The 21,008-nt window shown below is 44.7% G+C and overlaps 1 protein-coding gene across 3 annotated transcripts in view; it reads left to right on the top strand.

Moving 5' to 3' along the window:
* LOC119464190 (rab3 GTPase-activating protein non-catalytic subunit) overlaps positions 1 to 21,008 on the top strand; it is a 54,909-nt gene that overhangs the window by 15,500 nt on the left and 18,401 nt on the right. For 2 of the 3 annotated variants that reach the window (XM_037725055.2, XM_037725054.2), the window contains exons 12-23: positions 2,099 to 2,238; positions 2,932 to 3,056; positions 5,427 to 5,485; positions 6,337 to 6,477; positions 6,617 to 6,720; positions 9,551 to 9,615; positions 10,693 to 10,786; positions 13,251 to 13,405; positions 13,892 to 14,141; positions 16,515 to 16,612; positions 17,552 to 17,654; positions 19,147 to 19,337. In XM_037725055.2, the coding sequence (XP_037580983.1) occupies positions 2,099 to 2,238; positions 2,932 to 3,056; positions 5,427 to 5,485; positions 6,337 to 6,477; positions 6,617 to 6,720; positions 9,551 to 9,615; positions 10,693 to 10,786; positions 13,251 to 13,405; positions 13,892 to 14,141; positions 16,515 to 16,612; positions 17,552 to 17,654; positions 19,147 to 19,337 (1,525 nt within the window). The remainder of the gene's footprint in view (positions 1 to 2,098; positions 2,239 to 2,931; positions 3,057 to 5,426; positions 5,486 to 6,336; positions 6,478 to 6,616; positions 6,721 to 9,550; positions 9,616 to 10,692; positions 10,787 to 13,250; positions 13,406 to 13,891; positions 14,142 to 16,514; positions 16,613 to 17,551; positions 17,655 to 19,146; positions 19,338 to 21,008) is intronic. The other variant, XM_037725056.2, reaches the window with a different exon arrangement.

Here is a 21,008-nt window from a genome sequence, read left to right as displayed (position 1 = left end):
AATGTTTACCTGCAAACGCTGGCGGCGAACGCTATGCACAAAGGCGAGTTTTCTGGTTCTTTTTTTTTTTTTTTTTTCCCCTGTACGGTGGGATCTGCGGATGCACCGAGGTGAGCACCATCTGAATGGTGCGTTGCAAGAAACCGAGCGGGGAACGCCGCTCCCACTAAAACAGACCTCAAATGGCAGCTGAAAAGGGGGTTTGTGTTTGACTTTTTGCATAACAGAAGTATGTTTTCTCATATATTGAAATTACAGTCTGACGCTATTATGTCTGTAGGTTGTGTGTAAGTCGTACTTTACGCATTTTCTGATGCATTTTACTTTGAGAAATTCAATTAGTTAAGTAATGCCTCTGCGCCACAGAGAGGGCCTGCGTCATTCGGGATGCGTGATTTGGGATGATTTTTCTCTAACGGACAATGCCGCCAATGCCAACACCGGATTTTCTGCAACACGGGGCCTTTTATGCTATCACGTTAAAACACTTGTGCGCCGTGCTGTGGGTGCGTGTTAAAGAATCCCCAGGGGGCTTGAATTAAGGTTGGCTTCAGAATGAGGCTTGCCTTGTGCCCGTGCCTGCGAAAGGCTGCAAATGGTGGTATTGTGTTGTAATCTTATGTGGTTTTGCTCTGATAAATAATACTAGCTTTACGGTAGTCCCGAAATCTATAAGGGGGCCGGCAGGTGGTATTGCACACTTGGGTATATATGTTACAAATGGGAATAGGGTGCCTCAGAAAGGTTGGCATTTGGTACCGTCAATGTACGTCGACATCTGCCAGTGCATGTGCTTTTTGTAATATTAGTTTACTAAAATACAGAATTTATACACGGGACATGTTACATCGCAGGAGCTGGTAACTTATATTCAGAGTCCTGCCTTGCGTTTGCATCATATTCTCCCTCGCACAAGTTCCTTTCACTAAAGTGATGCTTTGGATAGCTTGCAACACTCGTCCACCTATCTAGCTTGGCTCAATATTTGACTTTAGTATTTCGTTAAGCCTCTAAAAACTTTGCTACTCGAACATATCAGATGTGTAAGAATCCGGTAAAAAAAAACCATATCATACAATAGTCTTGCGTTAATTCGACCCCAGTTAGTTCGATCCAGGCTGAAGGTGCTAGCCAGCACCCATACATATCATTTTAATGGGTCCAAACTTTCATCATTTCGATCCTAAAATTGGCATTCACCGAATAATTTGAACTTGACCAGTCAGCACGCACGAGACTGACCTCTATGGTGACCGAAATAGGTATCCCTTTAGTGGCAACGTCTATCTCATCGGAGCTTAGGGGACAGTGAATGCGATGAACGCACATCATCTTCCGTCAAAAAAGAATTTTCGGCCTCCCCTAAGAAGATTTTCAAGCAATAACCGTAGCTCACAGTGTCTGATTATGGTATTTACCCGATTCTAACACGCGCCTTTTCTTCTTTTATTTTTCAAGAAAATTGGGACGGAAATTGACTGCTTGATGCAATTGAACACAATACCAAAACCGTCTTTGCCGAATTCGTATGCATTACCGCATATCACTAATGTATTGCGGCGAAGCTGACGTTAGGAAGCCGGTCACCATTGTGCAACACATATATTAGAGCCGTGCCCTCGCCCCCCCTTTCTCCCTTTTTTTTTTATATATGTAAAATTGGGTGTGCGCTAGAGTTCTGCTATGCTTAGGAGCTTTCATGTCATTTCAACCTTCCTTTTTTAACGTTGGGCACATGGAAAGTGGGGCGCGCTTTTGATTTGGGGGCGTGTTAGAATCGGGGAAGATATTGCCAAATGAATCAGCGGTGTGTTTTGGAATTTTTTCTGCATCTTGTTTAATTCGACCCACCAGATAATTCAGTCATTTTTGTCAGTCCAGTCAGGGTCAAATTAACGGAAGTCAATTGTATGTGGTATTTTATGTTGCGAGCTATTCAAACCACTGTGGCTTAGTGACTGTGGTGTTCTGCTACAGTGTCTTCATAGCTCATGTGTAGCTTTTCTATTTTAAACCCCATAATTTGATTTTCATTTTGACATTGCTAACCATACCTTTGTGCTTCACCAGTAACCGAAACTTCTGTTGTTTTTCCTAGGTGCGGCATCTTCGACAAGCACCGTAAAGGCATGCGGATCTTCCTGTCCCCGAGCAAGCAGTTGGCCGCCGTCACAGACAGCCTCGGCAGGATCGTCCTGTTCAGCGTCTTTCAGAACACCGCAACACGCATTTGGAAAGGTGCAGAGGCATACAAATGAGAATTGTTGTGACAATATTGTACGTTTGCGCGCATAAGCCACGCCGAAAGTTCTAAAAATAGAAGAGGAGGTTAGGCCATAGGCTATACATTGATGTTGCCATCGGCCGCAACTTCAGGGCAATGCGTTGCCATAAAGCCGCATGTTTCACCTAACGAGCTGCAATTTGCTTATGAATTTGCACTGAATTACGGTGAAGCCGCACCTCTAATAAAAATAATTAAGAGCAACAAAAGCAGTCAGGCATGGATATGAAAAACAATATTGCCGCCAGAGCATCACTTTCTGCCAATGATGGTGTCATGTTGCTTTCAGGAAGATTTCAATGTTGCTGTCCATATTATACACTGAGATTTTCTTTTCTCAGAGCTTTAATTTGGAGCACTGGTTTTTATAAGGGTCAGTTGTATGCATGAAAATATGGGAAACCTGTGGATTATAGTTGTGCAAATACTTGTTTTTGAAGCTGAGTTGTATCCAAATAACTGGGGTAGCAAATTGAATAGAATACAAAATCATTTTTTTTCCTAATAGTATTTCTTTACTGGTCTTTGAATATATGTACTATTCAAGTAAATCTATTCAGCCATGCTGTAGCATGGCAAGAAGTGTACAGAAAGACGGCACTTATGACTGTGGATTCTCGTGTCTGGCCACATAAAAATATCACCAGGGTACCGTGATGCTGAGTGCGGCTGGGTTGAGGTGGAGGACAGTTCACCAGACACGGCGATCAACGGAGTGCCAAGGAGAACTCAGTTCCTTATTGTCTACGCACCACGCTGGGGTGTTATTGAGGTTAGTGCTGTTTGCATCCACTGCGCTTTTTGTGTGCTCTTCGTTAAATTAAATTATAACAATAAAAGCAACCATTTATTAGCCTGACCTTAAGAAATAGACAAGGGAGGTACTTAATGGATGAACATTAATTCAAGTGAATCACCGGGTCAGATGCTATAAATGTGTTACATTGGAACTCTGATTATGGGTTTGGACCACTCAAGAATGTCGTATAATTCGGGTGTTATGTAATCCAACCAACAAAAATGATGTCTATGCAGTCAACGTCCAATTTGTCGGACTCCCCAGGGGCCGTGAAAACATGCGAACAATTAGGCAGTCCAAAGAAATAAATGCATGCCTTTTACTGCCCCCAAGGGCTCAATTCACCACAGGCATGTCCGAAAAAAGCCGTGAAGGTGCTTGTACTGTGATATCGGTGCTTGTACTGTGACAGGAGGTGGCGGATGAACACATGTATAATTAAAGAACACACACCACTACAGTGCCCCCTTTCCACCCTTGGTATGCTTCACTGCAATACATTGCGTATGCTTGACCGCGTAACACCGCCGTATTGCGGCGAAGCTAACTTTCGGGGACCAAAATTACCGAATGTTTGTACTCTTTCCCCCTTACTTTCCGTGCTTCAAAGCCATTGATGAGGACTACAAAGGTGGAGTCAGCGCCATTGCTGACAGCAGCGAATTCTTTCGATGAAAAACATGGCACCGAACAGCAGAAAGCTTGGTAGCAAATGTCGAAGCAGCTAAGCCTAGCGTTGTCAAGGTGGCTATGGCTGCTAGTGCATTGGCGTACGAGTGTTGGATTGATGCTGCGATATAATCAAAATGGCAGCAATGGCAGCTTTGATGGCTGCCGTTTCAGACCTTTGGTCACGACAAAAAGTCCTGAAAGTCAGATAGTGAAGGGTTTCACCGTCCGAAATTTCAGGCATCCTTATACATTGGCTCTATGGGGTACGTAGCGGTGTTGCGAAGGCATCCGAATTATCAGGCACGTCCGAAAAATCAGGTCGTTGACTGTAATACGTGGCTACATGCTAAAAAGTAGCGAGGAGCTTGAATTTTGAACTACAGACGGGTAGAAATTCAGCCTTGTTGGTGGCACTTGCAGTAATAAACTATAGGCTTACACTCCACTGGACTCGGAAACCAAACCCACAAATAAGTAAAGGCAAAAAGTATACTGCAGTGCAGTGTGCCAGTCAGGCTGTATTGGAGAGATTTAGCATATGGTGTACCACGATCCGTACCCACCAGCATCCTAAAACTTTTTTTTCTCACCTACAGAAAAAAATTACTCAGTTTTCTTTGACATTATTTGAGTCACACAGCAAGAGCTTTCTTTCAAGTGCAGCCTCACCCGCAAGGAGGTCTCCTATGGCATCGCCTGCTCAGACGAACATCCCTATGTTGTCGATGCTACATAGCACATATGCACACGTTGGCACAGGCACGGCAGCATCTGTGCTGTTGTCCTTGGCAGCCAGCAGGGTCGGTGTGAGGGAATGTCGCCGCACACATCCTGTGTCATACGACAACCTGCGTGAAACTGGAAACCCAACGACAGATGTGTGCGAAGACTTGTGTGCTCGCGCGTAGACAGCAAGCTCATAATGCATGCGTGAACATGTGTGTTCGATAAGTTGTGTTTATTGCTAAAATATAACAGGTGGGTACTAAATTGCTCTACACTGTGCTTAATTAAGAAGCATTGTCAATGTTTAAAGCATTTGTACATGGCCAGCCTACGTGCATCTAGCGCTCGTGAGAAACTTTGACCGGGTTACTCGTAGCACTCAACGTGCTGCAAAAATTGCAAAGAGCTATTCCCTTTTTCTATACTGGCATGTGGCAGAGAAGAATAAATAATAGTTGTCACCGTTTGCGCTATGATATTTGCACACAAAACTGAACCCTATACCCATGTTGCACAGGCTCTTTTAGCTGACTTGGAATCAAGCACTGCTATGCATAACTTTAAAACGTTGCTGTAATTATGCTCAAATCGCCTCATACCGATATATTGAGGATCAAAATAGCCCGTGTGCCCGTAGTACAAAAAAGCCTTGCATTAAAAGCAGCATGGGGGCAACGTCCAGCTTGTCCTAAGTCAGAGTAAACAACAAAATACCGTATTACCCGGTGTATAAGTCGTGTTTTTTTTTCCTGAATTTTTCGTCGGTGCGTCTTATTTAACGGTGGGACTTATATACATTTTTTCCCGGAAAAACTGCCCTAAAATTTGGATTAGACATTATGGCCAATGCAAAGCGCGCTGGGTTGACCATCTCTGGCAGTTGCTATGGGCAGTTGCTATATATAGCTGCGTTTTTATCAACATCTTGCACCTTTCTGACTGCAGGTGTGGTGTCCTCATCAATCTTCAAGGGTGGCTGCCTTTGAAGTTGGAAAAGGTGGCAGGTGAGATGGAAATGTTTTCAGCCTTCATTTATTGAGCCAAATATTTTGTGTTCACTTGACAATGAGGGGAACACGAAGTACTGGCTAAAGAACAAGAGCTTTGGTTGTTTCACTGTCTTCAAAGTTGGTAAAGGTGGCAGGTGCAATGAAAATGGTCTTCAAGTCACAGACAACTTGCGTTTGCTTGACTTAAGGTGAACACTAGCACTAGCTAAAAACGAAGGGCCCTGTTTCGTTTGGTACCAAATTATGAAAAAAGGCAAAGTAAAAAAAAAGTAGCAATTTTGCCTAAAAGGTGAAGCATTGATTGCGATAGCAAATTATTAGACAGCCTAGGAGACAACGAAACTTTGAATGGCAGGGAGCCTTGCCTTGAAGTGTTGCTTCATGGCAGTGAGCATCATGCTGCCTTGAAATGTGGCCTCACAGCGGCGTTTGATGCGCCGCTGGGTACTACGCTGCCAAAACGCTGGCGGGAGGAGACCAGCAGCAGCAGCAAGCAAATTGACCTTCACGTTGCCTCTCACTTCAACGCGAACAACGCGGCGAGAACATGGCGCACACAATGCTATCAGCCCTCAGCATGCCTAGACTCTGTAGCCTTTGCAGATCGCTTGCTTTCAAGATGGGGCTCTGACAGCCACGCTCAGCCGCGTCATGCGCAGCCGCCACCGGAATAGCCCCTCTCATAGCCCCACTGCTGCTTTAGAATGTTAGACCACAGGAAGAAATCATAGTTCTTCCATCAGACACCATGTTTAACACCGGATATGATCGAAATAAACTGTAGCTACAGAAAGTTTAAACACACGAGGCTTACTCAAGTCTTCTCAATTTCCTTTGCTTCCAAGACTTCTCTACACCAACTACACACTCGTGGGCCTGAACAACGTCCTGGTGAAGACTGTACGGCCAAACACCTACCCGTGCTGCTACATGACCTCCGAGGGCAAGCTGTACGCTGTGGCCGTTCCTTTCCATCGTGTCCTCAGGTACGGCCTTTCTTCGTCTCTAGAATGTTCTTGCAATTTGCAGTGAAACCATGATTACCGAACATGAATATAACAAACTGTCGGAAATAGCGAAGTCTTCCTTCTTGTCTTCTGTCGCCTTCTGTCCCATCTGCTGCAGTGAACGCAGCCGTGCACGCGACTGGCAGCTTCTCAACGAGGTCCAGGTACTGCTGAAGGAAGCCGACCCGCCCATCGACGAGGGTGAGTGCTGGTCTCAGCAAGGTCAGTACTAACACCTGCTTTCAGTCTGTCGTACTAACTGTCTCCCCGACTGTCCCGTGTTTTTGCTGCTGCATGAGTGTGCATTCTACGTTGCTGGCTGAATCTGAACATGTGGAATGCGCTGTACTCTGTTTCATACATGGAAGGCAACACTACAAAGGCGACTTATTCGACTTCTCCAGACTTCTCTTCCGACTTCTCTCAGTGCTCGCATTCGCGACCAAAAAGCAGTGCGTCACTCGTAAGAGAAACATATAGGCACGCATCATGTAATTTGGGGTAACATTAAGTGTTGTACATTTATGTCGCAAAATATGGTGTAATTATTACGTGGAAGGTGTTGCAAGTTTGAATCTATTTACCAGCATACAAGCAGAGTGACACAATTCTGCAACCAGCAGCCACAGCGCACCGCTTGCACTCGCCACAAAATATATATGTTGAGTGATGAATGCACAAATGTTCACAGATAATGTGCGTTTTGATGTAACCTAACGTTCACTAGCTGTAGTATATAAAGTAGTTATTACATAGAAAGCATCACTGATTGATAATAACTAACTCAGAAATGCATGGAGGGACACTTTTGCGACTTCTTCACTGCCAGCGTCCTAAATGAAAGGGAGGGGAAAAAAAACAAGGTTGACTCCCAGCTCAGCGCTGCCAGCGTGACGCCACAACTAAGTTGGCAGTGAGCAACTAAGCAAGTGCACATGAGCGGTGATAGATAGAAAAAAGGGCGTTCTTTGGCTCAGCTAGCGAGCTGCCGCCAGGTAAAAAGTGAGTGGAAGAGACGCTTCCACTCACTTTTTTTTTTTTTTAAAAAGAGACTATTGTACAGTGCATCGAGACAAAATTTGTCTTACTGCAGCACATTTTCTTGATTCCTACGCATACACAAAGTGTTGCGCATGTCGTTAGAAACATATTACATTTTCTTCTGGCTGCACTCGTACTTTCGTGGCACTGTGTTGTGTCCTCCAACCTTTCCTATCTCGCACCTTTCTCTATGCATGTTGGATGTCTTGGTTTTTATTGGTCCTGTTTGTGGCTTGAACACTTTTGCATCCATGGACCAAGCTCAGAAATTGGGTGTGCTCTGTCCAATGCCAGATGCGGACTACTGTGGGAGAATCGGGAAAGGTTGACAGTTGCAGGGTTCACGCGTTTGTTACCGATGCATGACTGCGTGCGTCAGTAGCATTGGGTTAATGATAGTTAGCCCACTACAGTCACACCGCAATACAGTTGAGCCCACTGTATAATGATACCGTTTTAACAATATAGCTAATAGTAACTATGAACAGCCGATGCACCGTCAACTTTTGTATGTGTTCTATAGGTAAAATAAACCACTTACTACAGTGCTCCCATGCCGTGCTATCGGTTGCAACAATTAAACCTGGCTACTGGTTGTGCGTGCCGAAAGGAAAAAAAATGCATTATCCTTGAGAAAAACAAAGAAACGCGAGCCGCTTCGCCACAACCGCATTCATGCAACGCACCCCTGCACTGGCAAACTTTCATCTCATCACATTGCCAGTCTCGCATGCCCCTCTCCCATCTCCCTTCCACCCTCTCGCCGACTTCGGAGGGGTGCAAGGGGGAGGGGCGACAGAGGAGTGCCGTGTGGGGTGCACGGCTCAAAGGCAGGTGTGGCAAAGTGGCTCGTGTATTTTTTTTTTCCTGGATTTTGCGTACCTTTTCAGTGCAGACCCCCCAGTAGCCAGATTTAATTGTTATAGCCAGTAATGAACCATGGGGACGTAGTAGCAAGCAGTTTCTTTTACCATAGTACACACAAGAAAGTTCACAGTGCAACAGCTGCTTGTTGTTATATTCATGTATTGTTAAAAACCAGTAATGCTATAAGTGGGCTTGACTGCATGTCATTCTGTCTAAGTTTTTTTTTTTTTTTTTTCATGCAACCCAGGTATAACGATTATCGGGGATAACAATGGGATTTTCTTGGCGCTTGAATATTGTTATAAGTGGGTTCAACTGTATATTGAACAGGGATATAACAAAGTGTCCACCTGTTCCTGTTCACCACCACACCACCTGTTCCCAAGCCCAAAGTTCATTTGTCCCAGCACTTTGTACCAGCACAATCGGACTTCAGTATGAAAAACGCAGATGCACCAACGAAGTTTCATTCACAATGTGCCTTTGCTATGGTGAGGCTTGCCTGTATTGCCAAAGATATAATTTATTTGGCCGCTGTAATATATTTGAGCGCGGGCCCTATCAAAGAGTACCTACCCTGACTTTGCTTGAATTTCCTGGGGATATTACAGTTGCAACGTGATTTATTCACGTTTAAACGTCAATGAATGTGAGAAACGTCAGGCGAACGTCATGAAGCGGCGAGGCGACCAGCAGTCAAAATCCGGGCAAGCGCAAGCTCGGGGCGCGTGGTTAGCACCAACACTGTGGCTTGCTTGCTGACTGCTTCGTCGTCGTCTTGTATTCTTCATTACACAGTATACACAGTTTTAAGTCACTTATTCAGGTACTTTTGTTTCTGGCTTTCAGTGCAATTCACTTGACTCATGCCAGTGCCAGTGTGCAAAAAACGCACTAATCACTGAGGTACGGTTGTAATTGGACAAGCATGCGAGTTTAATGCCGCTATATGCACTGAAAGAAAAGAAAAAGAAAAGACATTAATACTGGCACATATGAAAATGATTGAATGATAATCTATTTGAAATAGTAAGTGGTTTTTCAATTGAGTGTATTGTAAAATTTCGTGAGTGAGCATCTCTTCTACTACTGTATTATGACTATGCACTAAGCACCTCGTCGCCGTCACTCAATCTCTTTGCAGCCCAGCTGGTGACAAAGCTTGGCCGCCTTTTGCGGGACATGAAAGCAGTCAACGTCCAGCAACAGGTAATGTGCCATTACAGCTGTAGCTCACATGAGTTCCGCAAGCTCCCAACACGCCTCCATATGTCCTTATTCTATCATATTTACATTGCGATTCACGTCTCAAAGACGAGTTGCTCTTACGATAATTGAAATTGCCTAGTACCGATCATAGTCATAATGTGTGGGTTCCTCGTTGTACGAACCAACTCAGTTAATTCTTCATTTCTCAAGCATGTAATTACATGTAATGGCTGGAACCACCTTCCCACCTCCATTGCCTTTATTACAAATTTAAGAATGTGTTTGAAGGGTATGTTGGGGCTCCATTTTTCTGTTTGTAGTGTTTCGTGACCCCAGTGCCTCTTATATCAATTTATGGATCCTGGAGGCGTATAAATAAACAAATAAGTATGTAATCCACACTACTGAACTAGCCAACTCACAAATTTATTAGTTACTAGCTTTAAGTGTGTTGAGCTTGTTCAAATGCTTCAGTAGTCGTAACAGTCATCAAGAACTAACAGGAGTGGTGAGGAATTCTAGTTCAAATGTATTTCTTCCACGCTAATATTTTTGTTTACACAAAGCTTGGCTCTGTGTTCACTATTGTGAATGTTATGGTGGTAGTAAAACCAATTGCAAAGGTCCGATAACGGGTTACTGCAAAGTGATGGTACCCAATGTGGCTTAAATACACATTTGGCTTGTTTACAGTGCAACTATTCTACAGTGTGTTAAAAGGGTACACTAACTCTGCTTTGTCACATAGATACACTGCTTAAAGCCAGATGCAGTACGTACTTCGTAAAGATTCCTTTGCTGAAATTCTCCTAATTTCTTGTCACCCATTTCACCAAGTGGCCGATTCCAGAGATAACGGGGACGCGACTGTGCGAACAAATTACAAAGGGCTGGAAGGAGCGAAAATGTAAATAAATTGCCACAAAATGCCACCCCGAATTTCAAAAATAAATTATTTGGGATGCTCCAGTATCTTATTTTTGGATCCGCTTGCCTAAGGCTCTAGCAGCTTCAACTTTGCGAAAGAAAAGCATCTGATTTTAAGGTTTGTGGGTTTGTGGGTTTGCTTTTATGCAGGCTCTGGAAAAAATTGTCCACAGCAGCAAGGCGTCACATTTCGTCGTCTCCACAGTACTCGGGGTGCTGGAACCAAAGTCTCAGGAACCACAAGGTACGAATGGGACGACACTGCCCGTCATGATGACACAGTGGCCGTGACATCCACCTTCTGCTGAGGTGGTCGAGAGTTTCATTCCCAGCTGCAGCAGCTTCATTCCAGTGGGGGCGTAATGTGAAAATGCTTGTACTGTCAAACCCACTTGTAACAATACTGGCTGTAACCATATATCTGATAAAACAATGAGCAGCCACGGCACTGTGAAATTTTGTGTGTGCTCTAGTCAAAATAAATCACTTACTTAAATGTTCCCATTCCGCGTTATCAGTTATAACAATTAAATCTGGCTATTAAGTGTCTGTGCCTAAAGAAAAAACAAACTGCTGAAAAAAAAAAAAAAAGCAAGCCGCCGCACTCAGCCGTATGACACCCCTGCCTGTGTTCTGTGCACGCCTCACGGGACGCCTTTGCCAGCCTCATGCAACTCTCTCTTGTCTCCCTTCTGAAAAACAAATTGGAAATGTGTCGGCTGCAACGACGCCGAAGGGGTGGGAGGGAGAGGCACTGAAGACTGGTGAAGGCATGCCGTTCGGCATTTGCGGATGGAACATGGCGGGTGTGGCACGCAGGTGGGTGCGGCAGCTCGCACTTTTTAAAGCGAAGCTTTCTTGGTGAAGCCCCCTGCGCCTCTCTTGCTGACTGTGGCTGCCACCTGCTGCTGCTGCTGCTCATGCGTTCTTGCCGAACAGCTCACACTTGGCTGCAGGACAGCGGCGCCATCTAGGAGCAATGGCTCACACTACTACTCCCACAGAAGTGGAAGGTAGAGGGGGCAAGCCGGCCTGTGCATACGGGTCGTTGGCCGCTGGTGGAGAGGGCGAGGAGGCCCCGACGCGGAGAGCCATGATGAGATGGGAGAGCGGGCACTGGAGGAGATGACCTCAAGTTGTGCATGCGTTGCACCACCTGGCAACCATGTGGACGGTCACATCTGCACCTCCAAGGGGAGGTCAGGTATCCCAAACAAATGGCACAGAAAGCACTCCCTGTGCATTCATGGAAAGCTTTGCTACATATAAACTCCAACAGGGCACATTGGATTTGCTGCATTTTTTTTTTCTTTCTTTTCGAGGATTTCGCGTTCCTTTTCATCTCAGTGCGGACACCCAGTAGCCAGATTTAATTGTTATAGCCAATAATGCAACATGGGAACATCGTAGCAAAAAGTTAATTTTACCATCGAACACACACATGCGTTCACAAAGCTGTGGCTGGTTGTTTTGTTAAAACCAGAAATGCTACAAGTGGGTTGGACTGTACTTGTTTTTGTCTGAAATGTATTAATGTTTGTCCCCTCTGTTTTTTTACTGCAACCCGGTTATAGCAACTATTGGTTATAGCAATAGAATTTTTGCGCCACTTGAATATTGTTCCAAGTAGGTTCGAGTGTATACCAAACTTCGAACGCACGTTAAGGGGACACTAAAGAGAGAAATTATGTAAGCAGTATTACTAAATTAACCTGTTACAAAACCGAAAATGCCACTCTAATTATGAGAAGATGCTTGGTAAACCAGAAAAGATGTAAAATTGAAAGATGGATGGCGACCACGTCTGGAAGTTTCCATACCAGCCAGGTTCAATGTCATGGATTTGACGTCCTTTGCACAGGCCTACTTGGTCTCTTATCAGTAAAGATCAGCTGCATTGTTCTCCAAAAGAGCCGATGACTGAAATTTGCAAGATTCGAGAGCTTTTATGGAACCGCAGCAGCCCAAGAACGAGAAAATAATAATTTAAAATCCCTGACGTACCGGTGCTTGGGTTTCTACTGGTGCTTGGGTTTCTGTGTGAAATTGAAAAAACTGAACTTAGAACTTTATTTTCTCTTCTGGTGATTAATATATTGCCACGAAATTTTGCGAAAATAGAGTTTTGAGGGAATACTTCGTCAGTCTTAACCGTCTTAACCCTTTAAAGGGGTCCCGAACCACCCCTCAGGTTTGGTGAAAAAACATGGTCCGCGGATAGCATACGCTGCTGTGAACATCTCAGCTAAATTTGCAGATGTGGCTTGGGTTTGGCCTATGATGGGTAGGGTAACGGGAGGTCTCTGGGAAAGGCCTGCATACTGCAGTGGAATTATTGTAATGTACTATACGGTCCACTCTTAAAGGAAACACCTGGTTAGTACTCTCCCATCAATCATAGCCGAGATATGACACAAAGGCCTGCGGACCACATTTGTATGCATAGATGCCTGCCTGATGTCTTATATCGGACCCTTCGTTTCAATAAGCTTCAGGAACTGTTGCTTTCATAATGATGTAAGCGTTCCCTTCAAGAGTGGCCCTTGCTGTATATAATAAATTGTTGCAGTGGTGATGACAATGCTGTCTCTCGTGGAGCATTAAACCTGATGTATACATTGTCTGTAACTCTAAGACAGTGGAAGAAAATTTAATGTTTTCTTTTAATGCTGATCGTCTGTGCTTCCATTGCTTCTCTTTCTGATTAGCATCAGAAGATGAAGAAGTCAGCTGCGACTTTGATGCCGAGCTGTTGCACGACACCTGCCGACGACTCCGGCAGCTTTGCCGCCTCCACAAGGCTGTAGACAAGTCGCAAGTCGATGACATTTACGAGCCGTCGTCGGAAGAAGTTTCACCAGAGGCAAGTGCACTCCATTGTTTCTCAACCTTGGATGTTCCGGTCAGCCCACATGCAGTGGTAAAAGCAATGTAGAAGTGATCACGTTTTCCCAATGCCAGTGCTGCACTCCAAAGCCAAATGGGATGTCTTTCACGGTCGATCTCCATGCGCAGCCATAGAGAAGGAAGCCACTTTGAATCGCACCTTAGCCATTTATGCCACGAGTTCACGTGGCAGTATGGTGGGAGGGCTTGTGCCGTCTTTTGTAGCTACGCAACTACGAAACCAGCTCCCACAGTCGCATCTGTGTCATGCGAGGAAGTTGACGAGTGTCAGGAGACTTGAGTGGTGCGGGGAAGGCAAACAGGGTACACGAGACAGTTAATCGTCCCCACAGAGTGTGCTGTGGATCTTCAGAGGACCGCGTGTATTCTTCCTTTTATCCAGCACTGCCGCTGTGTGTTTTGTCTTGTCTGTTGCAACCGGCTCTTTCTCATCTTTGCGCAGGAGCTAGCAGATGAACTGTCCATGCCACTGAAGAAAGTGTCACGTGTGTTGACGCACGTATCACGTTACCTGTCACTCTGGACTGCTGGCTCCAGCAAGCGGGTGACCTTTGGTGACGAGAACCCTGTTGCACTGCCTGTGTTCCTCGGCTACTTCGACATTGGTGACAGTCGTCGCTTGGCAAGGGATCGAAATGATGAGGCTCCCCTGCCCGTGACGACCAAGGCAGATGCCGATTGCAAGCAGCTTGGTGAGAAAGTTGCATTTTTCTTGACATGCTTTCAAACTGTGCTTTTCTTAGTGTTGTTGTTTCTTCAGAGCAGCCACCAATTTGTATTACGGTCTTTTTTTTTCTTTATTGTTTATCTAATTTTATCGTGGTACTGTACTCTCCAGAATGAAAGAAATCGTGAAAATGGAAGCAAAGGGAATAGGTTAAACTTCTCGGACGTTTCAGCTTCCTTACGAAAGCCATCACGACCTTGTTCACAGACAAAATGTCTCAGAAGTTTTTTAACCTATCTCTTTTTGTCGGTGTTTTCAATACTTTTTTTCCGTTCAACATGCTTCCTCCCAACCAGATGAGATGTCGTCAAACCATCCATTCCGTACTCTCCAGGCTGCTGATGAGTCAGGCCCCTGACTTTACACATTACGATGTTAGATTCGTGTGCGGTGAAGACAAGTGTAATATATATAGAATTGCTGTTTTCAGGATAACTTTCTTAGGATGTGACAATACCTAGCACAATTCTCACTATAATAAAGCGATACAGTAAAATCTCATTACTACGAACCCCACATTAACGAACTTTTCAGAAATCCCCCGCTGAGTTCTCATAGTTTCAATGTAAAAATATTTCAGTACTATGAACTTCGGAATACCGAACTTTTCAGAATAACGATCGTTATTCAGTTTCCATGTCATGTTAACAACGCCTCAGTACTATGAACTTATATTCCAAAATCTGGAGATTTCCGTGTATCCAGTCACGGCAGCCGAAACAGGAGGCTAGCAGACGACAAGGCGCAGAAAGCGGACGCCGCGGCGCACGGGACTTAAAAACCTGAGACGGCGCCTGAGGAAAAAAAAACTACGCTGGCACTCTGCATCGGCGCGTCGGAAAGCGGGACAGCTGCCTCTCGAAAGGCCAATTGTCCTTTGATAATCACTCCTCAAGTTCCAAAAAAGACTCGAAAGCAGCGAGACGATCACGCGAATCGGTGACAGCGGCATGTCACAAGGGAAGCGGCTGTCACCTGCGCGCGCGTAGCAGGTTCTTTCGCACACGCCTTTTCCGTACCACCCAACCCTCAGATGACACGCCGGCGTGCGTTGCAATGGATCCGTCCCTGGTTTAGGACAGCGCCCTTGTGCTCTACAGTGGCACAGTGTGCTCAAAGGCACCGCGTGGATGGATATTCGAACAGCACAGCTTAGTATACCAGCGGGGCCAGAAGGCGCGCGTCGAGTCGCGCATCACCACAAAATACTTTCACTCTCGACTCGCGCTTTTTCGTTCCGAGGCAAGGTAACAGTGGGTGAGCTGAACAGTCAGGTGAGCCGTTCTTTCTGAAAAGGTCCCAAAGTGGCGATTGTTATGCGTAGGACCGTTCGAACACTAGCTGAGGCAACGACTCATCAGGTTTTGCGACCGCATGCTCCGCACAGACAAGTGTCGCCTAGCAACGGAGGCGTGTCTTCTTCCTTCTTTCACCCTTCTTACCGCACGCCTCTTTCGCGCTTTCTGCGGCCATAGTAGCTACGCGCGCGGAGAAATGTGACCTCCGTACTCACTCGCGGGGTTGCCATACGGTCACACTTTGTATTTTCTGGGCGATGTAATTTACGCGCGCTTGCACTTTGAAATAGTTTAGGTGTCCAGCTCAAGCGAGACAGTTGGGGTGTCCATGGCAAGGATTGTGAAAATAAACAAACAAACAAGAAACATTGCGCTTTGGAGGCGACATGGAGCTTTCTTTTTGTCGGTAGTTTTCTCGGCATCAGCGTCTGTTTTGAGCGCGTCACTCTTATTACACGGTGCTTCGGTGGTACGTGGCGCTGGAATCTATGGCAAATAGCAACAGCGCGGGCCGAGAGCCAATAGCGACGTCTTCATGGATAGCTCATATGGTGACAACTTATGAACTGATAAGTTAATGGGCAGAATGTTTAATTTCGGGGCTTTCACTATAACGACTTTTCAGAATAACGAACCACTTACCGCAGTACCCTGAAGTTCGTTATACCGAGATTTCACTGTATTGGCTGAAAAAGTGGCAGCGACAGCATTCGTTTGGCATGGCAATGCGGACTTTTTATTGATTGAGTGATTCTTGACTGATTAATGGTGGTGTGTACGATGATAGATAGTGTGCTGTAAATGGCTAAAGATAACAAGGAAAGCATCACAAGTAGAAATGACTGTTTTAAATCTAAATGTGTTTCCACGAGAACGCCACGTTGCACCACGTTGCACGTTCCTGTGGTCCAGTCAAATATGATCTTGCTTGAAATAAATGCACCTGCTCAGCCCCAAGTGAGAACCTGTGTGTTTAGAGTATTACCAATGGCAGTAATTTGAACGGCATTTTGTGCATTCAATTCTTGCTGTTTTTGCAGGACACCTTCTGTTCTCAAGAGCGCTGGCATCCAGTGGCTGTCACCCATTGCTCCTGGAAGCCTTGAGGAAGTCTGGGATTGCGCCATCTTCACTAGTGGTGAGAGCAACAAACCTTCACAGTGACTTTAAACTCATGACAAATCGCCGTTTGAACCAGGTTGAACTCACTCGGCCTTTTGTTCTCCTACGCTATACCTGTGCCCTGTACCTTACAGCTGACTACTTATACCTTACAACTGCATTAATCCACTGTAACTTCATTCGGTGGTTGTAACAGAGAGCAATGGTTTAATTTAGCATGGACACCTGTTAACGTTAATAAAGTTTTACCATAACTTACCATACCTGTTAACTTTGCACGTTACCTAAGTGACTTGTGCCCGGTACAATCTTATCTGCTGCCCTCTGACACCTCTCTTTCCTTGGTACCCATTCCATTGCTCTGTCAGACCAAGAATTATCTCTTCTGTGCATCACATGACCTGCCCGTTACCCATGATTGATCTCTAATCCACACTGCCATCTTTTCGTCTCTTAATGTTATACACCATCCTTTTCCATCACACTATTGTTTGCACTGTCCTAAGCGTCTTTTGAAGTTCCTTTCTTAACCCTCAAGCCTCAGCACGAGAGGTTAGTGCTGGCAGAATTCAGTACTAACCCCTGTAATCTGCCTGCACCAATCCAGAACCCTATCATATCTGTGCACACATGCACACGCGAGTATGTACATACCCCCGGCGGCCGCATTTCGATGGAGGCGAAATGCAAAAACGCCCGTGTGCTTGCGTTGTAGTGCACGTTAAAGAACCCCAGATGGTCAAAATTAATCCGGAGCCCTCCACTACGGCGTGCCTCATAATCAGAACTGGTTTTGGCATGTAAAACCCCAGAAAGAAGAAGAAGAAGCGAGTATGCACATGCACACAGATGCGTACACATGCATCTTTATTGCACTAATTGTTGTTTACACTTCCAGAAGTCCATTGCAAGCAAAAAGCTGGCTTGACTGACTATTTGATTCTTTCTTGTGCAGCAATCGCTCCTGCAGGAGTGGCTGTCATCCACGTGGGCCATGACCAACAAAAGGAGCTGGTGTCTGTTCAGTTCACTCCTCAAGTCACTCGTGGAAATGGCTGGTAGGAACTCTGACGGACACATTGAGAGGAAGCGTCAGCAACTTCTGTTTAAATAGTCAAACCTGATTATAACAAAGTCGTATCTGACACAAAATTGTCCTCCTTACATCCAATATTTGTTAAAGGTTTATATTCATTACACTCCGATATTGGCAAGAAATATTTTCCATTTACTTTGTTATATTAAAAAATTTGTTATACAGTAGATTTCTGTTAATTCGATTTTTTTGGTTAATTCAGTCCCGAACGAAAGTCCCAGCCAGTGCCTGTTCATTTGTACGGGCCCAAACTTTCGTTACATCGATCTCAAAATTGGCCTTGGCCTTGGCCAAATAAATTTAAATTGACTGGTGAGCTTCGCCGCAATACAGCTGTGTTATGCGGGGAAGCATACGTAATTTATTGCAGTGAAGCATACCAAGAATGTAAAAGGGCAACTCGCACAGGACGTAGTACGTTTTTTGAATTATACAGGTGCGTACACGCCTTCTCCGGTCGCAGTACGAGCACCTAGAGGCCTAATAAGCGTACTAGCGGCCATTCAGAGCTGTTTCTAATGTTGCTGTGGCAATGTGAGGCCTCGTTTTGCCCGCCATGCGTGTCTCGTATATGAGACCGTAAACGGGTCCTAATAAGTGCTCCTTAATTACATGCGCGCCCACGTGCTGTGCACCGAGAAGCGTAAAAAAACCATCCATGTTTTGGGAAAGCTAGCGAAAAGGGAGGCGGTAAAATGATAAAATCTTGGAAAGTCGAGGGGATGTTTAAAGCTAACAAAAGAGTGGGTATCTATCTAAAACTCTGAAGACCTGCCAGTAAATTATTAGGCAACTCTGTGCTCGTACTGTGACCAGAGACTGCGCATGTACGTGCATAAATTGAGAAGCATGTGCTGTCTCGCAACAGTGGCACTTTTTTTTTGTATGCTTCACCGCATAACACGACTGTATTACAGCGAAGCTAACTTTAGAGGCAATACTACCAAGAGAATAAGTGGCGTGTTTCGAAGTTTTTGTCTGCCTTTTGTTTAATTCAACCCACCGGATAGTTTGACCAGTTTCATCGGTCCTGTCAGGATCGGGCTTAATGGAAGACGAATGTATTTGTGTTCACTAAATCAAGGTTTTGACTGTCTGATGTTCTGGTGTTATTTCTTCACGTGATATGCGCTTGTGACATAACAGAATATCAACGAACCCAATCTGCCGCCCTTCCAAGATTGCATTGGCTTGGTCCTCATAGTTCATGAAATCACTTGACATTCTAGATTGCCCGATTCGTCCTGTAGAAATGAAAAGCCATTGTTGTTGGTGCTCTTTCGTTTCACTTCAGTACGGTAATCTTGGACTTCTTTCTGCACTCTGCTGCCGAATATCCGGTAAAATGTACCTGTATCTGTGTGTCTGTCTGTCTTTCTGTCTATGCATCTGTCCTTTTACGCGTGCCTTAAATATATCTTACCTTATCTGTACACACGCATTACATGTTGCAGGAGAGGAAGCTCACTTCACAGCTTCACTGACGATGTCACCGTGGTGGCGGAGCATTCGAACGGTGCTGGCTGCATCATCAAACGTTCCGGCAGCCTACATTGGAGCAGCCATTGTTGGCTATGTGGCAAGAAGCTTTCTCCAGTTTCCAAGTCCTCAAAAAGACGAAGCTACCGATGCTGCAGAAAAAGTGGTACGCACACTTTCAACACTACCGAGCATACCAGCTCACAAGACACCTTGGGTTGGTGGCAGTAAGAAATGAATGCTGGTTAAAAATCAAGGTCTTTCTTTTATGTTGTCTCACAGTACTCTTCCTTTTTAATTTATTGCTGGAGGGAGGCTGTGTATTCTGAATTGCTGATTCTAGAAATGTAATTATTTTTGGCCTAAGACAAACAGTTCCTAATATACCTCAGAAACTGGGTTCTTTTGTTTGGAGAAAAATTTGCATCTAGGCATAAGCCGAACACAGTAATTAAGATATATATGAATAATCTGGAATGTCTAAGGTGCGCGCTAAGGTATAAACCAATGTACTAGGTCAATTTGAGCTTGAGTAAAGATTTGAGTAGAGCAAAGCTGCCTGAAAATAATGCCATCTTGACATATGAAGCATATGACTCATTAAAAAAGTTTTTGAAAAAATAATAACCTAAAATTGGGCTTATCGCACACTTCATGCAGTTATCCTTTAGGTAAAAGAAAAGAAACTTTATTACGATAGTTAAAATGGTGCAGAAGCAATTTTTTCTCCAAAAATGCAAGTGTGTCAAAATTGCTGTTTTGAGAAATCAAGGAAAAACATTTCAAAGCATCGTTATTGGGACAAAGCGTATAAAATCTTATGGAAATGAAGGGTCTTGGAATCTTATGAAATGAATCTTATGGCTATAAAGGGTCTCGGAAACGTGAAAATGACAAAACTTCAAACTACGATTTTTGGGCCACTTTCCGGCCTTTAACTGCAGCCTCCTCCTTAATGCTACTGGCAGCACCTTTCAGTAGTTAGCTGAGTTTTAATGAGAGCATTAGCTTCCTAACTGAGGCGTCAATATTAAGAGTGAAGCTTTCCTTGCCTGCCTCCCCATGACTTGGCATGTCTTCATCGTTGTTGGCTGTCTTGCCGAGTAGCTGTCGCCATTGGGATACAATCCCTTTCACAAGGTTTTATGTGACTTGGCACCAGACTTGTCGGCGTATGCGGTTGACAGTGTTTCTGTTGCTATGCCAAACTAGCTATTTTTACACGGTGTCAGGAACTCTTTCAGCTATCTACTTCGACGCATCTGGCAGCAAGTCACACCAAGTCGGTGAAATCACCGAAAGGGTTTGCTCGAGAATATCGCCCCTGAATAAAGCTTACCTTTGTTCTGTAAGGTACGCAACCATGGCCGATGAACGTGAGAGGACACATTTGTCGCTGAAATTTTCTGTGCATTTTTTACTTCGACGCACCGTTTTGTCTTGCTGAGTCATCGAAGCTTCGCTTACACTGATTCCGACTGTGCATTGGGTCTGCTTGATTTTTTACTTATGATCATGCCTTGTACTCTTTCTGGAAGTGTCTTATAGACAAAGTTAAATTTTTTCGTCATCACATATTGAACATAACAGGAGTTGAACATGGTAGTAGTTATTCACGATCGGTAATGTTAGTAAAGTAAACACTAAGGACATGCTTTACACACACCTCACCAGACTACAGTGCATCTTTACATGTGCTTCAGATCTTGGAATCTTTAACCCATGCATGTGTCTGAAACATGCTCTACAGTTGAGAGGTTATTAACAACACGTGATGGGGTTTTATGTCCCATCAAAGACGATGTGGCATGGTCACCCAACAGTTCCCATTTTATCA

Source organism: Dermacentor silvarum, chromosome 9 (genome assembly GCF_013339745.2).
Source record: "Dermacentor silvarum isolate Dsil-2018 chromosome 9, BIME_Dsil_1.4, whole genome shotgun sequence".
Classification (NCBI taxonomy): domain Eukaryota; kingdom Metazoa; phylum Arthropoda; class Arachnida; order Ixodida; family Ixodidae; genus Dermacentor; species Dermacentor silvarum.
Note: the sequence above shows the minus strand (reverse complement) of the source record. Positions and strands in the feature narration are given on the sequence as shown.